The sequence below is a fragment of the Schistocerca piceifrons genome, chromosome 8 (genome assembly GCF_021461385.2).
Source record: "Schistocerca piceifrons isolate TAMUIC-IGC-003096 chromosome 8, iqSchPice1.1, whole genome shotgun sequence".
Taxonomy (NCBI): domain Eukaryota; kingdom Metazoa; phylum Arthropoda; class Insecta; order Orthoptera; family Acrididae; genus Schistocerca; species Schistocerca piceifrons.
Genome location: NC_060145.1, coordinates 391,492,853 through 391,519,223, shown reverse-complemented (window position 1 = coordinate 391,519,223; position 26,371 = coordinate 391,492,853). Strand labels below are relative to the sequence as shown.

Below are 26,371 nucleotides of genomic sequence, written 5' to 3'. Positions count from 1 at the left end.
GTTTTCAACGGAGGTTTAATGTAACCAAAGGACCGAAAAGCGATACAATAAAGGATCTGTTTGAAAAATTTCAACGGATTGGGAACGTGACAGATGAACGTGCTGAAAGGTAGGGCGACCGCATACGGCAACCACAGAGGGCAACGCGCAGCTAGTGCAGCAGGTGATCCAACAGCGGCCTCGGGTTTCCGTTCGCCGTGTTGCAGCTGCGGTCCAAATGACGCCAACGTCCACGTATCGTCTCATGCGCCAGAGTTTACACCTCTATCCATACAAAATTCAAACGCGGCAACCCCTCAGCGCCGCTACCATTGCTGCACGAGAGACATTCGCTAATGATATAGTGCACAGGATTGATGACGGCGATATGCATGTGGGCAGCATTTGGTTTACTGACGAAGCTTATTTTTACCTGGACGGAATCGTCAATAAACAGAACTGGCGCATATGGGGAACCGAAAAGCCCCATGTTGCAGTCCCATCGTCCCTGCATCCTCAAAAAGTACTGGTCTGGGCCGCCGTTTCTTCCAAAGGAATCATTGGCCCATTTTTCAGAACCGAAACGATTACTGCATCACGCTATCTGGACATTCTTCGTGAATTTGTGGCGGTACAAACTGCCTTAGACGACACTGCGAACACCTCGTGGTTTATGCAAGATGGTGCCCGGCCACATCGCACGGCCGACGTCTTTAATTTTCTGAATGAATATTTCGATGATCGTGTGATTGCTTTGGGCTATCCGAAACATACAGGAGGCGGCGTGGATTGGCCTCCCTATTCGCCAGACATGAACCCCTGTGACTTCTTTCTGTGGGGACACTTGAAAGACCAGGTGTACCGCCAGAATCCAGAAACAATTGAACAGCTGAAGCAGTACATCTCATCTGCATGTGAAGCCATTCCGCCAGACACGTTGTCAAAGGTTTCGGGTAATTTCATTCAGAGACTACGCCATATTATTGCTACGCATGGTGGATATGTGGAAAATATCGTACTATAGAGTTTCCCAGACCGCAGCGCCATCTGTTGTTGAAAATTGTAACTACTGTAATTTCGAAAGTTTGTCTGCCTGAAAATGTACTGTTGTCCCAAGCATATTGCAACAAACGGTGTATTTCTATCGCTGCTCGTTTAGTTTTTATTGCCGTTTCAAATATACCGGTCATTTTTGAAACACCCTGTAAAAACTATGCCGTTAAGCATTACGTAAAATAGTGAGTATCAGTGTCGTGTGAGTATGTTGGCTACTTGTTTTAATTTTACATTGTTTATCTATTTATTGTCTATTTGATGTATCATTCCTCTTAGCTTATGTAGAGGAAATGCAGTGTAACATATTACGCGACCATGACGTTCTTAAATTACTCTCTCGCAGTTCTTTATAATCCCTGTGTAAACAAATTTCTTGACGGTGACGTTAAGATTTCACATGAGTTGAGATTAAAATGTCCTGTCAGTGTATTTGTTAGAGGTATTTGAGCGTATATAAGTAATGTCATGCGATATTCTGGTTACTAACAAGTAAGACATTGATTTTAGTGCTATAGTTACACGCATTTGACATTCACTGGCTGCATCGATACTGTTGTACTGTGCTTCCGTACTGTAACACGGGCAGTGCACTTCTTTTAGGTTTGTTGTTCTGTGGTGTGAATACATGGTTTCTGACTGCTATGAGAAATTAATATGCGGAAGGTGTTGGCGAAGAGCAGAGGAACTGGCTTTTTTGTATATCATATTGCATGCTTTTCAATTTCCTATTCTTAAGTTTGTCATGTTTTTAGCCAAATCAGAGCGTGTAAAAAACACGAGCGAAAGAGAAAACATTGGGTTTAAAAAGCAATTGTTTCACCGTTTCGTTTTGATGAATTGAAGGGGCAGACGTATTTACGGAGCGACCGAGTTTCACAACTAAACAAAACCTTCGGTGAAATCTGTTGAAGGTGAATTCTTGTTATAATAAACTATAATGTGGGATCTTCAAAGTTCTATCAGCATTTTCTACATGCGAAGAAACTTCTAAGGTCGCTACATGGCACGAGGACATCACCAGGCTGTCTCAAACCTTCTGGGTCAAAGTGGAGCACTTGACTGGGTCGACAACCGATAAAATTGAGCAGGTATGTTATGGGCATGCACAACGTACACTGGATAACGACAGCATAGCTCATAGTAATTGCTCAAAGTGACGACAGTCAGTCTCAATGCGTGCATGGCAATGGGGCATGAAGTTGTGCTGCACTCTCTCAACGATCTCTGGTGTTTGTTGTATCTGGGATAACTCAGCTTTAAGAAAGAATGAGTTCACTGCTCCACAGCGTGCTGTAGGAATAATACTTGGTACTCACGTAGGCTCATCTAGTAGACATATGTTTGAGCGTTTTGATTGTTGCCTCACAATGAAGTTTTATGTAAATAATCCACTGCAGTTTACAAGGAACAATTGTGTACATAATTAGAATACCAGAACAAAAAATGACATTTATTACTCCATGCTACGATCGTCTGTAGCACAAAAAGGACTGCACAATGTTGTCACCAAAATTTTGACGTTTTTACCATGACATAAAATGTCCGACAGAGAGTAAAGCTTATTTTGAAATAAAACTGAAACAGTTTCTTCGTAACAACTCCTATTCCATAGAAGAACTCCTAATTTTGTAATGTATAAAAAGTGATGGGTAGGAATTATTAATACACAATTATACTAAAAACAAGATTGTAGGTGATCAGCATGTAGCCGTATGTTAATGGGAAATGTCTCATTCCATAGCATTACAATTAATCGTACAAATGATTCCGAGAGCGTGAAACCAACTATTTAACAGCTAACCGATGGAGATACAAGAAAATGGCAGCTCATTCAATATAAAGGTTAGAAATCACAACAGAACATCATCTGGAAGTCATAGAAATTGAAGAGATGCACCTAGATGAATATACGTAAGTATCACATAACTGCAGGACTAATATGAGGAAAGGGGACTAGCTATATACACAAAAAGTAGAATAAAATCCCAGATTCTAGACCTGAGGGAATACTGCGCTGACTCTATCAGCACCAAGTGCTAGCCTTACCCAGGTGACAAAGGACACACTTAATCTGTGCAAAGGTTTTGGCAAGAAGGATCAGATTCTTGTAGTTGGTGGAGCAGGGAACAGCCTAGCTAAGAACAGTAATTACTGCATTAGGAGTGACCTGGTTGAAATAGGAATAGCAACTACACACACAAATGTGAGTTTTGTGCAGGTCCTGCAGCACGATGACCAGTCCTGGCTAAATACTGCTCTGAGTCATGTGAACCCTGAGTTGAGCAGGCTGCTGCTGACCAAAACGAAATCTCATATAAGTGGAGTGCCTGTTGCTACAAGTGGGAGATGGGGATATACTAGACATGCCCTGCACCTGAAAACGAGAGGGAAAGATAGGTTGGATGAGCTTCCTGCAGGTAATACACAGGGGGCCACCATCACACATAGCAAGATCCCTGTGGTTACTGGTGTCAGACGGGCACCTTTTTTAGGTTATAATCAGGATTCAGACACCCTGTCATGAAAGAATTGAAAATAAGAGAAGAGCCCCACAAAATCTTAATAATGCACAGAAAAGTAAGGTTAGCTAATTTTATCAAAAGATTAGAGTTCAGAGTACTTAGGTAGAAGAGCTTCTTGCCTGTTTGGAAAATTTAGAGAGCTCTGAAAAGATAGACATCCTGTTCTGTCTGAGCACCACAGGTTTCGATACAAAAACATTGATACCAGTAAATTTTGTAGTATAGGCATATATGAGTGTGTGGTTATGAATTAACGTTGAAAAATAGCACACTTTTAATTGTAACTGTATATAGACCACCACTGGGTAATTTTGAACTATTTATGAGAAATCTGTCAGACAGCAGCAATCTCTGGCGACTTCAATGCATATTTTATGAAGGATTCTGATAGAAAAAATGATATGAAAGTCTTATTTGGATCCTACAACTTGATGTCAGTAATTAACTTTCCAACACAGGTGGATAAAGACAGCAGGATCCTGATAAATAGTGTTTTCTTTGATGAAGCTGAAAGTAAGAAAATAACTGTTTACCCATGGTCTCTCTGATAACGATGCATAGTTAGTTAGTATAAATACCATACCGCCTTACAGTACAGATATCCCTCTGTGGAAATCAGTTTGAATAATTAACGACACCAGAACAAATGTTTTTAAGAGTAGTTTACAGGAGATGGCTTGAGATGTGATTTATAATGAACCATAAAATTTAACCTATTCCATGATAAATTCATACCACTGTTTGAAAATAGCTTTCTGCATAACCTATTTTTAAGAATAGCTTACATGGGATGTAATTTATAGTGAACCAAATGCTAACATAAAATTTAATCTATTCTGTGATAAATTCAAATCATTATTTGAAAATAGCTTTCTGCATAAGCTCCATACTCTGTGCTCATTAGACCGTTCATTCCGCTCAACAGATCATGTGATTCTTCTTCACGTTCGCTCAGGATAGCAATGTCATGAGCAAATCATATCACTGATATCCTTTCATCCTGAAAATTAATCCTATTCCTGAAACTTTCTTTTATTTCCATCACTGCTTCTTCGATGTACAGATTCAACAGTAGGGGCGAAAGACTACATCCCTGTCTTACAATCTTCTTAATACGAGCACTTCGTTCTTGGTCGTCCACTCTCGTTATTCCCTTTTGGCTCTTGTACATGTTATATATTACCCGTCTCTGCCTATAGCTTACTCTTATTTTTTTCACAATTTCGAGCATCTTGCACCATATTACGCTGTCGAATACATTTTCCAGGTCGACAAATCCTATGAACTTGTCTTGATTTTTCTTTAGTCTTGCTTCCATTATCAACCACAATGTCAGAATTGCTTCTCTGGTGCCTTTACCATTCCTAAAGCCAAACTGATCGTGATCTTCCACATCCTCAATTTTCTTTTCCTTTATCCTGTACATTATTCTTGTGCGCAACTTGGATGTATGAGCTGTTAAGCTAATCATGCGATAATTCTGACACTTGTCAGCTCAAGAATGGGGTGCCGCAAGGTTCGGTCTTGGATCCTCCGCTGTTCTTAATGTATATTAATGACTTGCCATTCTATATTCACGAAGATGCAAAGCCGGTACTTTTTGCCGATGATACAAGTATAGCTATCACAGACAAGAGTTAACTGGTGAAATTGTAAACGATGTTATTCAGAAAATCATTAAGTGGTTCTCTGCAAATGGGCTCTCATTAAACTTTGACAAAACACAGTATATACAGTTCCACACAGTAAATGGAATGACCCCATTAATAAATCGATCAGAAATCGGTAACTAAGGTAGAATATTCAAAATTTCTAGGTGTATGCATTGATGAGGGGTTGAACTGGAAAAAACACAATGAGGATCTGCTGAAATGTTTGAGTTCAGCTACTTATGCTATTAGGGTCATTGCAAATTTTGGCGATATACATCTGACTAAATTAGCTTACCACGACTATTTTCATTCTCTGCTTTTGTGTGGCATCATATTCTGGGGTAACTCATCATTGAGTAAAAGAGTGTTCATTGCACAAAAGCGTGTAATCAGAATAATTGCTGGAGCTCATCCAAGATCATCCTACAGACACTCATTTAAAGAGCTAGAAATCTTCACTGTAGCCTCACAGTATATACATGCACTTATGAAATTTGTTATTAACAGTCTGAGAGAATTCAAAAGTAATAGCAGTGAACATGGCTACATCACTAGGAGAAAGGATGATCTTCACTACTCAAGGTTAAATCTAACTTTAGCTCAGAAGGGGGTAAATTATGCTGCCACAAAAGTCTTTGGTCACTTACCTAATAGCATCAAAAGTCTGACAGATAGCCATATAGCATTTAAAAGGAAATTAAAAGAATGTCTTAATGGCAACTCCTTCTACTCATTAGATGAATTTTTGGATATAGTAAGTGGGTAATTTCCCAACCCCCACAAAAATAAAATTAAAAATATTGAGTGTCATGTAATATTTTGTCTAATGTAATATCTTGTATAGACACCTTTTATTAACCTAACACGTTCCACATCATTACGAAGTGTCGTATTCATGGTCATGGAACAAGTACTGATCTAATCTCTTTCAGTCTTCGGAATTGTGCGGATGTTGGTTTTCCGAAAGTCAGATGGGATATCGCCAGACTCATACATTCTACACAACAACGTGAATAGTCGTTTCGTAGGCACTTCCCCAGTGATTTTAGAAATTCGGATGGAATGTTGTCTATTCCTTCCGTCTTATTTGATCTAAAGTTCTCCAAAGCTCCTTTACTTCTCATTCTAGTACTGGATCCCCTATCTCTTCTAAATCGACTCCTGTTCCTTCTATCACATCAGACAAATCTTCCCCCGTCATAGAGGCCTTCAGTGTACGCTGTCCTCTACATTTAACAGTGGAATTCCCGTTGCATTCTTGATGTTACCACCCTTACTTTTAATGTCACCGAAGGTTGTTTTGACGTTACTATATGCTGAGTCAGTCCTTCCGATAATCATTTCTTTATCGAATTTTTCACATTTTTCATGCAGCCATTTCGTCTTAGCTTCCCTGCACTTCGTGTTTATATCATTCCTCAGCGACTTGTATTTCTGCAGTCCATAATTTACCTGAACATTTTTGTACTTCCTTCTCTCATTGACCACTTGAAGTATTTCTTCTGTTACCCGTTATTTCTTCACAGTTACCTTCTGTGTACCTATGTTTTTCTTCCCAGCTTCTGTGATTGCCCTGTTTAGGGATGCCCATTCCTCTTCAACTGTACTGCCTACTGACATATTTCTTATTGCTGTATCTATAGCCTTAGAGAACTTCAGGCATATTTCGTCATTGCATAATACTTCTGTATCCCACTTCTTTGAGTATTGATTCGTCTTGAATAATGTCTTAAACTTCAGCCTACTCTTCATCACTACCAAATTGTGATCTGAGTCCATATGTGCTCCTGGGTACGTCTTGCAATCGAGCATCTGATTTCAGAATCTCTGTCTGACCACGCTGTAATCTAACTGAAATCTTCCCGTATCAGCCGGCCTTTACCAAGTATACCTCCTCCTCTTGTGATTCTTCAACAGAGTATTCGCTGTTACTAGCTGAAATTCATTACAGATCTCAATTAGTCTTTCTCCTCCTTTCTCATTGCCTCAAGCCCATATTCTCCTGTAACAATTTCTTTCACTCCTTCCCTTACAACTGCATTCGAGTCCCCCATGACTATTAGATTTTCATCTCTCTTTATGTATGATATTACCCTTTGACGTTCCTCATATACTTTATCTACCTTTCTACCTTCAGCGTGCAACGTTGGCATACATAGCTGATGACACGAAATAGAAATGATTGGCTACTAAATTCAATGATTTCTTGCTAACGATAGTAGAAAGCATAGGTACAAAAATAGTCCATCAAAAGCAGATTCACTAAACTTCCTCAGGTAACACATACTCCACCGCAGAAGTCAATGTTGCCAAATTATCTGTCAGAGTGATCACTAAAGTAATTAAGACAATAAAAAGCAATTACTCTCCTGGCTATGATATTATCACAGCCAAAGAACTGAAATTTTGTGCTGACTTGGTAGCACCACCCTCGATTTACCTCTGTTAGCCAACAAGTCAAAGAATATTTGCTTCAGTAGTGATATACAAAACAGTAGGTAAGCATCTGATATTTAGTTATAGAGCTAGCTCGCTCCATCCTGTATTCTGAAAAATTTTTGAGAAAGTATTTTACAACAGAATGCTGACCCACCTTTTTGAGAACAACCTTTTAACAACAGCTCAGTTTGACTTCCGTAAAAGCTTCACTACTGAGCAAGTAATATATGATTTCACAAAGTCATTCCAAGTAGAACTAAACAAAAAAATTAACATTTTGATGTTTTCTGTGATCTTGCTGAAGTCTTCGAATTTGTACATCATAAAACTCTGCTAAGGTTACAGAAGACTCGCAAGAGCAGCTGAACGGCATGTATAGTGTCCCGAAAAGAGGGTATAAGAGAACATCAACAAAAGTACACCCTAAGACAAAAAAAATTACACACCACGAAGAAATTATCCGAATGGGACGGAAATTGCAAATGTGACATGCATGTACCCGCTGGACATCGGGACTCATTTCGAAGCGAGGTTCATCACTGAAAACAATACTGCTCCAGTCAGATTCCAGGCTAAAGTATGTGGAGACGCCCCAGACAGTGGGGGGATACGAACCCGGCTGTTGCCCGCCATACAGTCCGACAACCAGGAGTGATGGTCTAGGGTGCAACTTCATTACATAGCAGGACCCCTTTGGTTGCCATCCGTGGCCACTTACAGCACAGCGGTAAGTCGACGATATTCTTGCCCGTCATGGAAAGTCAATCTGAATTACATTTCAGCAATATAATGCCCACCCGCACACGACGAGAGCTTCTACTGCTCGTCTTCGTGCTTGCCAAATCCTTTCTTGACCAGAAATGTCACCAGATCTCTCCCCAGTTGAGAAAGTTTGGAGCTTTATGTGCAGAACCCTCCAAACAGCTCGGGATCCTGACGATATGACGCGCCATTTGGACAGAATTTGGCACGATATCCCTTAAGAGGTCATCCAGCAACTCTATCAGTCAACGCCAAACCGAATAACTACTAGCATAAGGACTGTATGTGGACCAATGCGTTAATGAGTTGTTCAGTTTGTTAAGCTCTCTCTCTTGAACAAATCATGCAGTTTTTCTGAAATTGTAATAATTTGTTTGTCTGTACATGTAAATTACATCTACCGACTTCCATGTCATCTGCGTAGTTCCTTCGTGGTGCGAGGTTTTTTTATCATAGGGTAAGAAAGGGTAATGGAACGTAGGCGAATTAAATCAGGTGATTTGGAGGGAATTAGATAAAATTTTCTATACGGCAAAATAACTGATGGTGGCAGAAGTACAGAGGAACTAAAATGCAGACTAACTGTACCAAAACCAGCCATTCAAAGAAAGAGAAATAGAATACGAACTGAAGTGTGAGGAAATGGTTTCTATAGGTACTTGTCAGGAGTGCTACCTCGTATGGAAGCAATGCGTTGATAACAAGTGTTCAGACGAGAAGAAAAGCTTTTGAAATGTTGTCTTACAGATGAATGCTGAAGATTAGATGGGTAGATCGACTACTGTATCAAACTAGCGAGGAAAAAAAATGTATGGGTTATCTTGACTGAAAGAATGGAACGGTTGGTATGACACACCCTGAAGCATGAAGGATGCATACGTTCGATAAAGGAGGGATGGTGAGGAGGTCGCGGCGAAGGGGGGGGGGGGGGGGCGTGGGGTGTAAAAATGAAATACAGTAAGCATGCATATAGGCATGGAGACTGAAGCAATTATGCAGAGATGCAGAAGCTTTTTCAGGACAGATAGGTTGTAGACATGCATCAAATGATTCATCGGACTCAAGACCACAACAACAAGAGCCACAGCTATGTTATCAAACAGTTGTGGCTGGATCGCTAACTTCTGTGTCTAGCGTTTTCCTAGAGTGTAAAGAGATTGGCAGTGAGCATGAGGAACTTCTTATTCATACGGAAGTAAAATGACTTTCTCGAGGTAGGATCTTGTCAAGAATTTTTGAACTCTGAGACGAGGTTCTTGTCTTCCTTCTTGACACAAAGTATGCTGATTTTCTCACTAACTTCTCTTGGCTTTGCTCAGCTGCGTGCTTAACTGATGTGTTTGAACACTTGGATGTGTTCAACTTGAGTTTACAAGGAAAAAATGTAGACATGTTCAAAGTTGAGGATAAGTTTAGTGCTATTGTCAAAAAGTGTCAGATCTGGGTGTCAAGGATAGAAAATGAGTCACTAACTAACTTTTCTACTTTCAAACAATTCTTGGAGTCATCAAAGGAGAGTCTGCCTGACCAGATCAAGATCAATGTAGCCGAGCATCTACGCAGCCTAACCACCACTTTTAGAGAGTGTTTCCCTGAACCTGACCCTGACGACAGATGGATTCGAAATCCCTTCAGCAGTGGAGAAATAGACAAAATCCAAGGCCTCACTCAAAAAGAGCAAGATCAACTTGTGGATTTGTCCAGCTGTGGTACGATGATAAACATTTTCATCGGTGACAAAATTACAGACTTCTGGGCATCAGCACGCAAAGACTACAAGAAACTTGGAGATAAGGCAGTGAAAAAGATCCTTCCATTTACAACCACATATCGGTGTGAGCAAGCATTTTCTTCCACGTGTTTCATGAAAAACAAACATAGGAATAGCCTCGACATGCAGTCGGATTTCAGAGTGAGCGCTCGGATTTCAGAGTGAAAGTTTCAGGTTTGGAACCTAATATTTCAGAAATAATGGACTCAAAGGTCAGATTGAACTCGTCTAATTAAGAACTGAAAATTAAAAGTAACTGTATACTGATGGAGTACACTGCTCTAACTGTATTTTTTGAAATAAATAATACCGTGTATGAAATGAGAGTTTTCTTACACTCCTGGAAATGGAAAAAAGAACACATTGACACTGGTGTGTCAGACCCACCATACTTGCTCCGGACACTGCGAGAGGGCTGTACAAGCAATGATCACACGCATGGCACAGCGGACACACCAGGAACCGCGGTGTTGGCCGTCGAATGGCGCTAGCTGCTCAGCATTTGTGCACCGCCGCCGTCAGTGTCAGACAGTTTGCCGTGGCATACGGAGCTCCATCGCAGTCTTTAACACTGGTAGCATGCCGCGACAGCGTGGACGTGAACCGTATGTGCAGTTGACGGACTTTGAGCGAGGGCTTATAGTGGGCATGCGGGAGGCCGGGTGGACGTACCGCCGAATTGCTCAACACGTGGGGCGTGAGGTCTCCACAGTACATCGATGTTGTTGCCAGTGGTCGGCGGAAGGTGCACGTGCCCGTCGACCTGGGACCGGACCGCAGCGACGCACGGATGCACGCCAAGACCGTAGGATCCTGCGCAGTGCCGTAGGGGACCGCACCGCCACTTCCCAGCAAATTAGGGACACTGTTGCTCCTGGGGTATCGGCGAGGACCATTCGCAACCGTCTCCATGAAGCTGGGCTACGGTCCCACACACCGTTAGGCCGTCTTCCGCTCACGCCCCAACATCGTGCAGCCCGCCTCCAGTGGTGTCGCGACAGGCGTGAATGGAGGGACGAATGGAGACGTGTCGTCTTCAGCGATGAGAGTCGCTTCTGCCTTGGTGCCAATGATGGTCGTATGCGTGTTTTGCGCCGTGCAGGTGAGCGCCACAATCAGGACTGCATACGACCGAGGCACACAGGGCCAACACCCGGCATCATGGTGTGGGGAGCGATCTCCTACACTGGCCGTACACCACTGGTGATCGTCGAGGGCTCACTGAATAGTGCACGGTACATCCAAACCGTCATTGAACCCATCGTTCTACCATTCCTAGACCGGCAAGGGAACTTGCTGTTCCAACAGGACAATGCACGTCCGCATGTATCCCGTGCCACCCAACGTGCTCTAGAAGGTGTAAGTCAACTACCCTGGCCAGCAAGATCTCCGGATCTGTCCCCCATTGAGCATGTTTGGGACTGGATGAAGCGTCGTCTCACGCGGTCTGCACATCCAGCACGAACGCTGGTCCAACTGAGGCGCCAGGTGGAAATGGCATGGCAAGCCGTTCCACAGGACTACATCCAGCATCTCTACGATCGTCTCCATGGGAGAATAGCAGCCTGCATTGCTGCGAAAGGTGGATATACACTGTACTAGTGCCGACATTGTGCATGCTCTGTTGCCTGTGTCTATGTGCCTGTGGTTCTGTCAATGTGATCATGTGATGTATCTGACCCCAGGAATGTGTCAATAAAGTTTCCCCTTCCTGGGACAATGAATTCACGGTGTTCTTATTTCAATTTCCAGGAGTGTATTTTTCATACACGTCTACTCAATGCAATCTCAAGTGTAGTACACCTCAAAGACCAATGCTCTCAGTTTTAATTTTTTCCTGTCATTTTGAGTTCATACTCAATTTTTATTTTTATTTTTTTATTTATTTTTTATTTTTAATTTTTTTTGAGTTTGGTATACTAAACACCCAGATTTGAAGACAAAGATTTTGAGCAATAATCAAAAATTTAACAACAACAATGATGGCTGAATCGAAAAAGTTTTAAGCTCAATATTTTTTTCAATAATGAATGTCAATGTTTTTTCTAAGTACCAAAAATAGAAAACGTATAAAAGGACTCTTAATGTGGCTTTTTTAGGTACTTGATACCTTGTCAGGTACCAATCATGCTCGATGAGGGAGTACTCGTCTATGATCCAACCCATATGGTCACGAGCCCAGGAGAGGCACTACAGGCGATTTCGTGCTGTCAATAAAGGCACTCAGCTCGGTCGTCTGCTGCCATAGCCTATTAAAGCAAAATTTTGCCACTGTGTCGTAACGGATACGTTCGTCGTACGTATCACATTGATTTCAGTGGTTATTTCAGGCAGTATTACTTGTTTGTTAGCACTGACAACTCTACACGAATGCCGCTGCTCTCAGTCGTTAAGTGAAGGCCATCGGCCTTTGCATTATCGGTGGTGAGAGTTAATGCCCGAAATTTGGTATTCTTGGCACAGTCTTCTTTACTGTGGATCTCGGAATGCTGAATTCCCCGACGATTTCCCAAACTAAATGTCCCATGCATCTAGCTCAAACTACAATTTTGCGTTCACAGTCTGTTAATTCCCATTGTGCAGTCACAATCACGTCGCTGACCTCGTCACATGAATCACCAGAGTACAAACGAGAGAGAGCAGGGAGTGTTTGAGCGAAAATATCTCAGAGGTTGCTTATCTGATTTCTTCCAGGGCCAACAAAAATTTGGTATTCAATATTTTGCGTTATTATTGACCGAAATTTAAAGTTTAAAATGTTGTGAAACGCTATTCATTAAGAGGTAATCTTATTTTAAAAGTTTAACACAACAAGACAGGTATTACAGCTGAAAACCGTGTGTTTGTCTTGAGACAGCGGAACCGCTAGCGCATATATACCTGGAATTTATTCATACAGTACTTGAGAATGAGAGCTCTTAGTGACTTACAACAAACTTTACACAGGATTTAGAACCCTTCGAGAAACTTTTTGTTGCTGGCACCCCTGCAAAATGATGGAAGTAGATTGCTTACTACATTTTGTCTGTTCATGCAGACAATTTAATTATTTACTTTTAATTTATTACTTTTTACTACTCATTCTGTTCACAACACAGTTTGCAGACAATGTCCTCATATGCTACTGAATGTAACTGCAAAATTATAGCTCTGTGTGACCCATAATTCACGAGGTATGACGCCATAAACATTGAGATTCTTGAGAAACTTGCTTCTGTTGAAAATGAAGCGCAAATTGCCCGGACTATATTCATCCAGTGACCAGCCAGGTTAGCCGAGAGCACTAATGTGCTGCTTCCTGGACTCAGGCAGACGTGCGGTCCCGGATCGAATCCGAACGGCAGATTAACGATGAGGGCCGGTGTGCCAGCCAGCCTGGTTGTGGTTTTTAGGCGGTTTTCCACATCCCACTAGGTGAATACCGAGCTGATCCCCACGTCCCGCCTCAGTTACACAACTAGCAGACATCTGTAACACGTTCGCACTATTTCATGATTTTCACTAGACGCAGACAGCTGTGGTACACTGATTCCGTCCTGGGGGTTACGGGGTGGCGGCAGGAATGGAATCCGGGCACCCCTTCAATTAACCTTGCCAAATCCGAATGTAACAATGCCGAACCTGCCAAAACTGCGGCACAAGCAAAAGAAGAAGATACATCCAGTGTTTCATGCTTAACGACTTCCAAACGGCTTTAAGCATAATTTCAAACCATTTCTAAGCTTTTTCTTTCTTGCACGCTTAAAGTCAAATATTTAACAGATTAACTCATTGGTGAAGTAATCAGACGTCTGAAACTGTTTTGTACACGCGAGTTCGATTCTTTAAAGAATCGCGCTTTACTGGTAAACAATAACGTGAAGATCTTAAAAAAAATGGTTCAAATGGCTCTGAGCACTATGGGACTCAACTGCTGAGGTCATTAGTCCCCTAGAACTTAGAACTAGTTAAACCTAACTAACCTAAGGACATCACAAACATCCATGCCCGAGGCAGGATTCGAACCTGCGACCGTAGCGGTCTTGCGGTTCCAGACTGCAGCGCCTTTAACCGCACGGCCACTTCGGCCGGCGTGAAGATTTTACTCAAAGAAAATGAAGACACGTTCATAGGATTTGCCGACCTGGAAAATGCGTTCGTCAACGTAATATGGTGCAAGATATTCGAAATTGTGAAAAAATAGGGGTAAGCTATAGGGAGAGACGGGTAAAATACAGTATGTACAAGAGCCAAGATGGATCAATAAGAATGGGCGACCGAGAACGATGTGCTCGGATTAAAATGAGTGTAAGATAGGGACGTAGTGTTTCGCCCCTTCTGTTCAATCCGTACATCGAAGAAGCAATGATGTAAATAAAAGAAAAGTTCGAGAGTGGAATTAGAATTCAAGGTGAAAGGATATCAATGATACGATTCGCTGATGATATTGCTATCTTGAGTGAAAGTGAATAAAGTAAAAGCGATAAGAGTTGCATGATCTGCTGAATGGAATGAACAGTCTAATGAGTAGAGAATATGGATTTAGAGTAAATCAAATGAGGACGAAAGGAATGAGAAGTAGCAGAAATGAAAACGGCGAGAAAATTAATATCAGGATTGATGGGCACGAAGTAGATGAAGTTAAGGAGTTCTGCTATCTGGTAAGGAAAATAAGCAATGACGGACGGAGCAAGGAAGGCGTCAAACGTAGACTAGCACTGGCAAAAAGGGCATTCCTGGCCAAGAGAAATCTATTAGTATCAAACATAGGCCTTAATTTTGGGAAGAAATTCCTGCGAGTGTATGTTTGGAGCACAGAATTGTATCGTAGTGAAACATGGACTGTGAGAAAACCGGAACAGAAGATTATCAAAGCATTTGAGATGTAGTGCTACAGACGAATGTTGAAAATTAGGTGGACTGGTAAAGTAAGGAATGAGGAGTTTCTGCGCAGAATCGGAGAGTAAAGGAATATGTGGAAAACAGTGACAAGGAGAAGGGATAGGATGATGGGACATCTGTTAAGACATGACAGAATGACTTTCATGGTACTAGAGGGTACTGTGAATGAATAGAAATCGAACAAAAATGAATCAGTATCGACTACTGAGTTTCAGAATGGTCTCCCAGTCAATGCACACAGCATTGCCAACAATGGGAAACGCCTCGAATGCCTTCGGCATTACCATTAACGTCTTCCACATGTCGCCGAAAAGCCGTAAGGACAGGTGCCCTGTTTGCAAAGCGCCTCCCACGCAATGTTCTCAGTTGTTGTATGAGGTCGAAGTTGCATGGGCTAAGGACTGGTGAGTAGGGTAGGTGATGGAGGATGCATCTTGTAGAACGGCCTGATTGTTTCAGGGGCTGGCACCGACCCATCCTCGCATGCGGTCGCAGTCTGTCGGTTGATTTAGGTAATGTTTGCCGCGGGCTTTCGAATGTATTTACTGTGATTACGGTGATACCACACGTTCGATCGAAATACAATAGTTGCCGCGACTTATGGAATGATCCTCAGAGTTGATCACGCAGCTTCCGCGAATTTATGTAACCATAGCAATTACTTATTATGCAAGTACAGTTTACATCCAAAACCATGCAAAATCTATATAATTATTGTTTTTATTTTGTACTCCGTAGAACGTATTCCATCCTGATCGAAGACAAGAGGTTCCTGTTATTACTGATAAATGAGAAAGTTGTTTATGAATAACAAAGACATGCTTTACGTTACCTCGATGAAGTGTTGAAGCAATGTATGATACATTTTTGTTTTGTGTTTTTTTTTTTACTTTTCCATTCTTTTTTAGGAAACTACTGTTTCTAGCGCTATACGACATATCTGCGTTGTTTACATTTTTGTACAGCATCACTCTGTTCCACATTGCAGATCAATAATATTGAAACAAAACCTAAATTAAACATTGACTGTTTCAATTTTGCTATAAATAATGTTTATTTTTAAGTAACAAACAGGAGGATAACTAAGCAGAACCAAAATGTTCCGTAGGTTGTGCAGCCTTTTATGTATCCTCAATCAGTTTCTAGGCGGTTCGCCGCTTGCTGTTTCTTAGGGAATCTAATTAGACTCTGATGGTGTAACGCCCGAAAGGTATGCAACACGCCTGACGTGCAGGTAATGTGGGTACCATCTTAACTGACGAAGGCTACTAGGAGAACTACCGTAGTCTGCACTTACTTACGACGCTCTACAGTAGACTACAGCTGTTTTACAGCTCCAGCAGTGAGCGTGTACGCACCGGTCTGGAACTCGCCGTTGATGTCGCGGTTGTGGTAGCCCATCTCGACGCCCGCCTCGACGAAGGCGGCGGCGAGCGGCGTGTGCCAGGGCGCCTCCTGCACGGTGAGGTAGCCGCCCGTGCCGTGGTAGGGCGAGCGCGCCAGGTACGGGTTGCGCTGGTCCTCCGACTTCTTGAAGTAGTGCAGCACGTCGCGGCTGCCCCAGCCCGGGTTGCCCGCCGCCTCCCACGCGTCGTAGTCGTGGTGGTTGCCGCGCACGTACAGCATGTAGTTGAGCACGCTCGAGCCGCCCAGCACCTTGCCGCGCGGCCAGTTGCAGCGCCCGTTTCGCATCCCTGCGCAACGGCAAATACCGTGGAGGTAAAAATAAGAGTGAAGATCCGCCATGTTCGCTACCCCAAAACATTCGCTTCTGGTGTATTGATTCCGTGTGGTCGTGAAGTGTTTTGTTAAAAAAAAATGCCGGCTTGCGTCGCTTACAGGTGTACTAATCGTTCTGATTGTAGTCTAAAGTTTAAACAAATCTCATTTCATTCGTAAGTTGACTTATTTAAGCACTATTTTCTGATATACAGGGTGTTACAAAAAGGTACTGCCAAACTTTCAGGAAACATTCCTCACACACAAATAAAGAAAAGATGTTATGTTGACATGTGTCCGGAAATGTTTAATTTCCATGTTAGAGCTCATTTTAGTTTCGTCAGTATGTACTGTACATCCTCGATTCACCGCCAGTTGGCCAAATTGAAGGAAGGTAATGTTGACTTCGCCGGCCAGTGTAGCCGAGCAGTTCTAGGCGCTTCAGTCTGGAACCGCGCGACCGCTACGGTCGCAGGTTCGAATCCTGCCTCGGGCATGGATGTGTGTGATGTCCTTAGGTTAGTTAGGTTTAAGTTGTTCTAAGTTCTAGGGGACTGACGACCTCAGATGTTAAGTCCCATAGTGCTCAGAGCCATTTGAACCATTTTTGAACCAATGTTGACTTCGGTGCTTGTGTTGACATGCGACTCATTGCTCTACAGTACTAGCATCAAGCACATGAGTACGTAGCATCAACATGTTAGTGTTCATCACGAACGTGGTTTTGCAGTCAGTGCAATGTTTACAAATGCGGAGTTGGCAGATGCCCATTTGATGTGTGGATTGGCACGGGGCAATAGCCGTGGCGCGGTGCGCTTGTATCGAGACAGACTTCCAGAACGAAGCTGTCCCGACAGGAAGACGTTCGAAGCAATTGATCGACGTCTTAGGGAGCACGGAACATTCCAGCCTATGACTCGCGACTGGGGAAGACCTAGAACGACGAGGACACCTGCAATGGACGAGGCAATTCTTTGTGCAGTTGACGGTAACCCTAATGTCAGCGTCAGAGAAGTTGCTGCTGTAGGCCTACAAGGTAACGTTGACCACGTCACTGTATGCAGAGTGCTACGGGAGGACCAGTTGTTTCCGTACCATGTACAGCGTGTGCAGGCACTATCAGCAGCTGATTGGCCTCCACGGGTACACTTCTGCGAATGGTTCATCCAACAATGTGTCAATCCTCATTTCAGTGCAAATGTTCTCTTTACGGATGAGGCTTTATTCCAACGAGATCAAATTGTAAATTTTCACAATCAACATGTGTGAGCTGACGAGAATCCGCATGCAATTGTGCAATCACGTCATTAACACAGATTTCCTGTGAACGTTTGGGCAGGCATTGTTGGTGATGTCTTGATTGGGCCCCACGTTCTTCCACCTACGCTCAATGGAGCACGTTATCATGATTTCATACGGGATACTCTACCTGTGCTGCTAGAACATGTGCCTTTACAAGTACGACACAACATGTGGTTCATGCACTATGGAGCTCCTGCACATTTCAGTCGAAGTGTTCGTACGCTTCTCAAGAACAGATTCAGTGACCGATGGATTGGTAGAGGCGGACCAATTCCATGGCCTCCATGCTCTCCTGACCTCAACCCTCTTGACTTTCATTTATGGGAGCATTTGAAAGCTCTTGTCTACGCAACCCCGGTACCAAATGTAGAGACTCTTCGTGCTCGTATTGTGGACGGCTGAGATACAATACGCCATTCTGCAGGGCTGCATCAGCGCATCAGGGATTCCATGCGACGGAGGGTGGATGCATGTATCCTCGCTAACGGAGGACATTTTGAACATTTCCTGTAACAAAGTGTTTGAAGTCACGCTGGTAAGTTCTGTTGCTGTGTGTTTCCATTCCATGATTAATGTGATTTGAAGAGAAGTAATAAAATGAGTTCTAACATGGAAAGTAAGCGTTTCCGGACACATGTCCACATAACATATTTTTTTCCTTTGTGTGTGAGGAATGTTTCCTGTAAGTTTGGCCGTCCCTTTTTGTAACACCCTGTATACTTGAAATTTCGATGCACTGTAAAGTTTTACAGTATGGTTTTATTTCTGTGATTTGACTTTAGATTTCATATCAGTCCAACATGAAGACCTCTCTGGAGGTGAGCAATACACTTAGTTTTCATTGTTTGGTTATTCCCAAGTATCTGAAAAGTCCTGGCAAGAAATATCCTTGAAATGAGGATTAATGTTTTAAAATGCAATAATTTAACATAAAAGTAATAGAACTACATGTAGTTAATTAAATCTTCGTAAAATGTGTGGAACACCTGTTACAGTGGTTAAATTATAAGTACTTAAAGGGTTACATATTTGCTAAAGCAAAGTTCCATATCTAAGTCCAGGCTATTTAGATCATTACATTATTCACTGTGTTGTCGTGTTACCATGTAAATTGCTGTTATTTGCCACACTGAATGTCACTTCGTAGGTATAATTTAAAAACAAAGCAGATGTGTAAACTACAATGGGCCTCACAATCTTAAATTCAGTTCTTTTCCTTCGTAATTTAACGAATCTTTCACTTTGTTGACATTACAGCTGGCTTGTTTATATCATCTGTGCATACATATATGGGACACCAAAGGAAATAAGGTAAGTTTCTTGCAAACTTGAACGTTGAGAATTTGAATTTGACTTGAAAATGCAACGAATACAAATCGGTGCCTCTAAACTATCAATCATTGCTTTTGGAGTTCTGGCTTTGTCAATTATCGACACAAACACAATGAAAGTGAATAGAAATTGATTACGAAAGCACGTTTTTCATAGCACATACTTCTCTTCTCGGTTATTCGAAGTGTATAAACAAAAAGGAATTACAGTACTGAGGTCAGAAGCGTCATATTTTCGTTTCGTATTACTGTATCGAATACGCATTTAAGACCATAAAAACGTTTGACGCTGCGTTCCTTATACTGTGTTGTTCACTAAAACAGTGTAACATTTACTATATAAATCAAATATCGTGTGCACGCGACAGAAATAACGAACAAGAAGCAACTGTAAACACTCGTCTGCGGATCCAAGATGGCGGCTCTGGCTTCAAAACAACGTACAGCGTAAGTCTATAGCGCCATCTCCCCTTATTCTACCTCCATGGCAAATACACACCGCACGTCGTAAACTGGAGAGATGCCCCTTCACATCTGTACTGCTCTGCAAAATTTTTGGACGACCTAGATAAACTAACAAGTTAAAAGTTTGGTGTAAATAAATGAAATAAATAAATAAAGGCTATTTACAATTTGTACAGAAACCAGATGGCAGTTATAAGAGTCGAGGGGCATGAAAGGGAAGCAGTGGTTGGGAAGGGAGTGAGACAGGGTTGTAGCCTCTCCCCGATGTTATTCAATCTGTATATTGAGCAAGCAGTAAAGGAAACAAAAGAAAAATTCGGAGTAGGTATTAAAATCCATGGAGAAGAAACAAGAACTTTGAGGTTCGCCAATGACATTGTAATTCTGTCAGAGACAGCAAAGGACTTGGAAGAGCAGTTGAATGGAATGGACACTGTCTTGAAAGGAGGATATAAGATGAACATCAACAAAAGCAAAACGAGGATAATGGAATGTAGTCAAATTAAATCGGGTGATGCTGAGGGGATTAGATTAGGAAATGAGACACTTAAAGTAGTAAAGGAGTTTTGCTATTTAGGGAGTAAAATAACTGATGATGGTCGAAGTAGAGAGGATATAAAATGTAGACTGGCAATGGCAAGGAAATCGTTTCTGAAGAAGAGAAATTTGTTAACATCGAGTATAGATTTAAGTGTCAGGAAGTCGTTTCTGGAAGTATTTGTATGGAGTGTAGCCATGTGTGGAAGTGAAACATGGACGATAACCAGTTTGGACAAGAAGAGAATAGAAGCTTTCGAAATGTGGTGCTACAGAAGAATGCTGAAGATAAGGTGGGTAGATCACGTAACTAATGAGGAGGTATTGAATAGGATTGGGGAGAAGAGAAATTTGTGGCACAACTTGACTAGAAGAAGGGATCGGTTGGTAGGACATGTTTTGAGGCATCAAGGGATCACAAATTTAGCATTGGAGGGCAGCGTGGAGGGTAAAAATCGTAGAGGGAGACCAAGAGATCAATACACTAAGCAGATTCAGAAGGATGTAGGTTGCAGTAGGTACTGGGAGATGAAGATGCTTGCACAGGATAGAGTAGCATGGAGAGCTGCATCAAACCAGTCTCAGGACTGAAGACCACAACAACAACAACAAATAAATGAAAGCGCGGGAGAGTGTTGCGAAGGATCTTCGAGTCATGCTGAGAAAGCTGCACGTCACATGGCTTCAGCTCAGCGCGACTAGAGTGCCAGATGGTGCTGGTCCTGCAACATGAGGCAACTGAAGCAATGGCAAAATACAGTGTGTGATCAGGGAGCAGTTACCGTCAACTGTGGTGGTGCTCTGCATTACAACATGGCCTCGAGAAACGTCTGGATGACTTCACATGGGAAAGAACCAGCGCGAATGTGGACAAATTGTGACGAGTGCAGCGCAAGGGTTTGGTATTTACATACATGGGGAGCGTTCTGAGCCACAAACACTGCAACCTGAAGGCAGAGAGTGGTCGACCACAGTCAGCTACAGCAACAGATGACTGCTACATTGTGCGACAGGCAAGAAGGGATCCACTTCAAACAACGAGTGCAATTGTAGCCATATTTAAGAGGACTGCAAGGTGTGCAGTCTCATGCTCCACAGTGGCACGGCGAATGTAGTAGTGTTCTCTTTGCTCAACACCCACATATTGCCAGCACCATTTGCGATAAAGGACTGGACCTGTGAGGTCCAGTTGACTACTCAGTTGAGAGCAGATTCATTCTCACTAGTGATTCTAGTTATGCACTCATACGGCGAAGATGGGAACACCTAATACATCCAGGAACGTTCTCGGACATGTTCGTTTTGATGATCCAGGTATTGTGGTGTGGGGGGCATAATGTAGCATGGGCTTACCGGCGTCTGAATCTTTAAATATGGTGCACTCGCCAGACAACGTTACTGTGCCGCTGTACTCTCTCCACATATGGGTATTTTCAGAAATGCATTGGGTCCCACTTCACTTTTATGGGTTACAGTGAGCAAACACACCGAACATGCACCAACTACACCAACTACCACCCAACAGTTATCAACCACATTGGTGGAGGAATGGGAAGCTCTCCCACAAAAACGCCGTACCAACCTTGTGGGCACCATGTGAGAACGCTGCAGGATATGCATTGTCATCTGTGGTGATCACACACACAGTTTAGAACCATGTCCCGCTTTTTGTAATGTCACGGAGGCCATCATAAATTGCAGTGAATTCACTGTAATTATTGTCATTGAAAGAAGTGTCATTTCTGTCCATCTCATTGTGTATTTCTCTCAGTTATCTTTTGTACTATTCTGTAGTAGTTCTTTTTATATTTGGTCCCACTTTCATCGACTTCTGTTACTTAGCAGTGACACATCATGTGAACGTTTCTTTTGTCCTTAAATTTTGCCCACCCATGTACATCTATTCTGTGGGCAAACTAAAACCGGCCCAGTAAATACTTCATGCACCTATAGATAGGTAACCCATCTTACATCATTTGTTCCAAGGTGTGGATGGTGTAAGCTGGTTTGCCTATTTTGACAAGCATGAAATATAAGGTTTGAAAAATGTGCCATGTATTCCTACAGGAGGTAGTATTGGATGAAACTAGAAAAAAGTTTCCATAACAGTGTATTCAGAAACAAGTGCCTGTAGAGGTACGGGCCTGTGAAGATACGCAGCTCACTACCTGCAGTTTATTTCTGAATGAGGCGGGATTCAAAAGTGACAGCATAGTCACTTACCACAATATGCAGCTGTGCGCAGATGTAAATCCTCAGTCATGAATGTGACTCTTTAGGTTGGTATCAGCATCAGTCTACGGGCAGAAATTGTCGGTGGCAGACTCATAGCGCCATATAGTTTACCAAAAAGATTAAAACATGCTTTGAATCACTGATTTCTGCCCGACGAACTGCCAGCGCTATTGAAGAACGCTGCCTTCGCAGGAAGTAGACGATTGTGGTTTATGCACGACGGGACGCCATCCCATTTTCTACGGATCTTGCGTGGGTACCACACAGCAAAGTTTCATGGATTGATCTCGGAGGCATGGCAGAATAGCCTCCTATTTCACCAGACCTGAATCCATTGGATTTCTGGATATGGGGACATTTAACGTCATTGGTTTGTGCCCAACAAATCAAGAACATCCAGACGTTACAGGAGAGTGTGATGATTGTACGTGACGTAATTCTAATGGAGCCAGGTATATCTGAAAGAAAACGCAGTGCTCCTGAAAGAGGGTCAAAGGATGTGTCAGAACGTTTGGTAACCGCACGCAGAAGTGCCTATGATGTATGCTTCTACATAACAGACAGGTGGGGATGAGTGGACAGATAGCCTCTTATTTCAACACACATTAATGTGTGTGTGAAATCTTATAGGACTTAACTGCTAAGGTCATCAGTCCCTAAGCTTACACACTACTTAACCTAGATTATCCTAAGGAAAACACACACACCCATGCCCGATGGAGGACTCGAACCTTCGCCGGGACCAGCCGCACAGTCCATGTCTGCAGCGCCCAGACCGCTCGGCTAATCCCGCGCGGCCAACACACATTGGTTTCCGGACTTGTCGTTGGGGCCTCTTGTATTTTATAAATACTGTACATCTACATCCACGCTCTGTAAACTTCTGCAAAGTGCATGTTCGAGGATACTTCCCACTGAACCAGTTGTTAGAACATCCTCTCGTTCCATTCACATATTGATTGCGGAAAAAATGATTGCTTAAATGCCTCTGAACGTGCTGTAATTAAGACAATCATCTCTTCACTGTCCTTCTAACAGCAATACGTAAAAGTTTATAAGAAACTCAACTGTAAACGTTGGCGGCCGTTGTATGAATGCGTGGCAATTTTACCACGCAAGGAAAGTGAACAGGGGACATGCCGATACCACGGCATAAAGTGTTTGCGAATTTCATCCCGGGTACTTGGACAGTAACTATGCCTCACAGTCAGGCGTGCGAACAGTACAGGCAGATATCAGCATTTGAGAGACCAAGTATAATTTGGCTCAAAGAAGCCTGTTGTAGTAATCGTCGAATCGTTCGACATGATAGGAGCGATGCCACAATTCGATGATGTTGGCAGGAATAAGTGAACCATGGCCGAACATAGTGTCAATAAAGCAGCGGAAGACCTAGAGAGACAATAGAACGCGAGGACCGAGCAATTGTCAGACGCTCAGAGCCCCGGATTCATCGTCATCATCGATCCAACGTGCAACTGGTGCTTCAGTGACCACAAGAACCATTAGTAGGCGGCTCACAGAAAGGGAGCTGAGCGGAAGGCGCCCCGTCCGCCGGCTACTATCGACCTTTGATCACCAACAGTTGTGTCGCGCGCATTAGGCCTGGAGGCTCATTGGTTGGAGTAGAATTGCCTCCAGTGGTGAGTCGCTCTTCGAATTGAGCCCCGATGGCTAGCGAATACATTGTAAGACGACGATCTTTTGATGATGTTGTTGGATTTGTTAATATTTTTAAAGGAAAATGATGTATTTGAAGAACTGTGGACAGAGACACAGTTGTTAGACAACAGCATCTGTGTCTGAGATGCCAGAGTCGTAGATGCGGAGTCGTAGAAACTTTGACTGTCAGTAGTGGACAGCTGCGGTGTGCAGGGGGAGGGGGGGAGGGGGGGGGAAGAATTCGTTGAGTGTTCAGTGTGATGCATGAACGCACTTTTGGAACTATATGAGATGCAGATTCATTACGAGGAGGAATGACGACTCAGAACAATGGTCGGATAGCGTACGGACATAAAAAAGGTTTTGAAATGAAGAACAAGGTATTATTTGATGAGGTAAAAAGTTTATTTTTATTTTTGTAGACTTGTACTGTTGGTCCACTTCACTCTCGTCACAGTCGAGCTTTTGATAATTTTCTGTTGATTGATCTTTTGAGTTAATTTACTGTACCATGGAAGCTATTAGATTAAATGAATTTTTATATTACAGTCTATAATTTTTTTTTATAAATTTCTTCCTAAATGAAATTTGAATACTTAAAGATTGAGACAAGTGTTTCATTGGCATTCTGTGTCAAGATTATGAACCCAATTTCGCTGGACCTACTGCAGTTTGTTTTTAGTAGTACTTTTTTAGCCGTTGCCAAGTCTTGCTGTGTTGCTGTTTCTGTCAGTACTTCATTTCGCACATGAAATTCATAATACGTGATTGTTTCGTTTCCTTTGCGGAATGTAGGTGCTGTCACTTTCTTTATTTTACAAGGGCCATCTGTCAGTGCAGAAATTTTCGTGTGTTTCAGGTTACATTCTTATGTAGGTCGACATTACAGTTTTTTTTATGGGGATACGTTTCTTTCAAACCGTTCGCACTGGCCATGTCTACTGAGTGTGAAATTATTGGTTTGATTATTTATTTGCTTATGAATGAGATCAGTTTTCACACACAAAGGATTCTTTTCAGGTTCGTGTAAGTTATACGGCTTTGAGTTCAGTGGCACAGTTAGATTTCAGTTCACGTTCCCAGGTTTGTATTTACGATAACACATACACAAGCAAAGGATATTCACTTACACTTGGTGACAGCCTGCTTAGGATACGTCCATTTGGTTTTCTTTGAAGCGGCTAGAATATTAAATTATTGTTTTGGCAGCCGCAAACGGCAACAGCTAGTAGTTAGTACAGTGTTTAACCATTTATGTAATTCCTTTTCAGCTTGTGATTTACTTTATGCGTATTCTGTTTTTATAATACGTGTGTCTATTACGTAGGAAAAGTTATTTTTGTTGGTCAAGGTAGGCAGGTTGTGCTCTCTTAGATACGCTTTCATGTTTGCGTCTGGTTAATTTATTTTCAGTTTTTGTATCGTAATTAAAAGCCAATTCATTATTGAAATTCAGCTTCATTTTCCGATATGTACAGTAACGGTCAAATTTGTTTAGCGCAGCAAAACTTCACCGAACGTGCTTATGCTACAAAGTGACGCTATGACCGCGGAAACAGTTAATATCATTCAGCAAACTACCGTTTCTGATATGACTTGTGAATCAGATAATAACAGTAGAATGGATTCACGTGAATGTACAACCACACGTAATGTGAATCAGTTTTCTGACGTAACAAACTGTGATCGAATCGGTCAAGAATTAAGTAACATTCAACTGCCGGTATCCAATGCAAATACCGTTAGCAACATGGATTCGGAATATGTAACGGAAACTATTACGGGTACAAATCCTGACACACATACAGGAAATGCGGATGGTACTCCAGATATGATGTCGATGTTTCAGAGGATTTTCTCACAGCTCGAGCGAAAATTTGATAAAGTAGACGAAATTAGGGAAGAAACTAACACCGGTTTGACACATTAGATGAACGGTTGAAACAATCCCAAGAGAAATTATAAACAATATCGGAAGAAATAAAAAACGAGCTCAGAATTGAATCATAGCCTATAATCGATCGCGTGCAAATATTAGAGACAGAAGCCGAGCAAATT

At 42.3% G+C, this 26,371-nt stretch overlaps 1 protein-coding gene across 1 annotated transcript in view; it reads right to left on the bottom strand.

Moving 5' to 3' along the window:
- LOC124711355 (glucose dehydrogenase [FAD, quinone]-like) overlaps positions 1-26,371 on the bottom strand; it is a 108,171-nt gene that overhangs the window by 45,430 nt on the left and 36,370 nt on the right. The window contains exon 3 of the mRNA XM_047241391.1: positions 16,421-16,756. Coding sequence (XP_047097347.1) covers positions 16,421-16,756 — 336 coding nt within the window. The remainder of the gene's footprint in view (positions 1-16,420; positions 16,757-26,371) is intronic.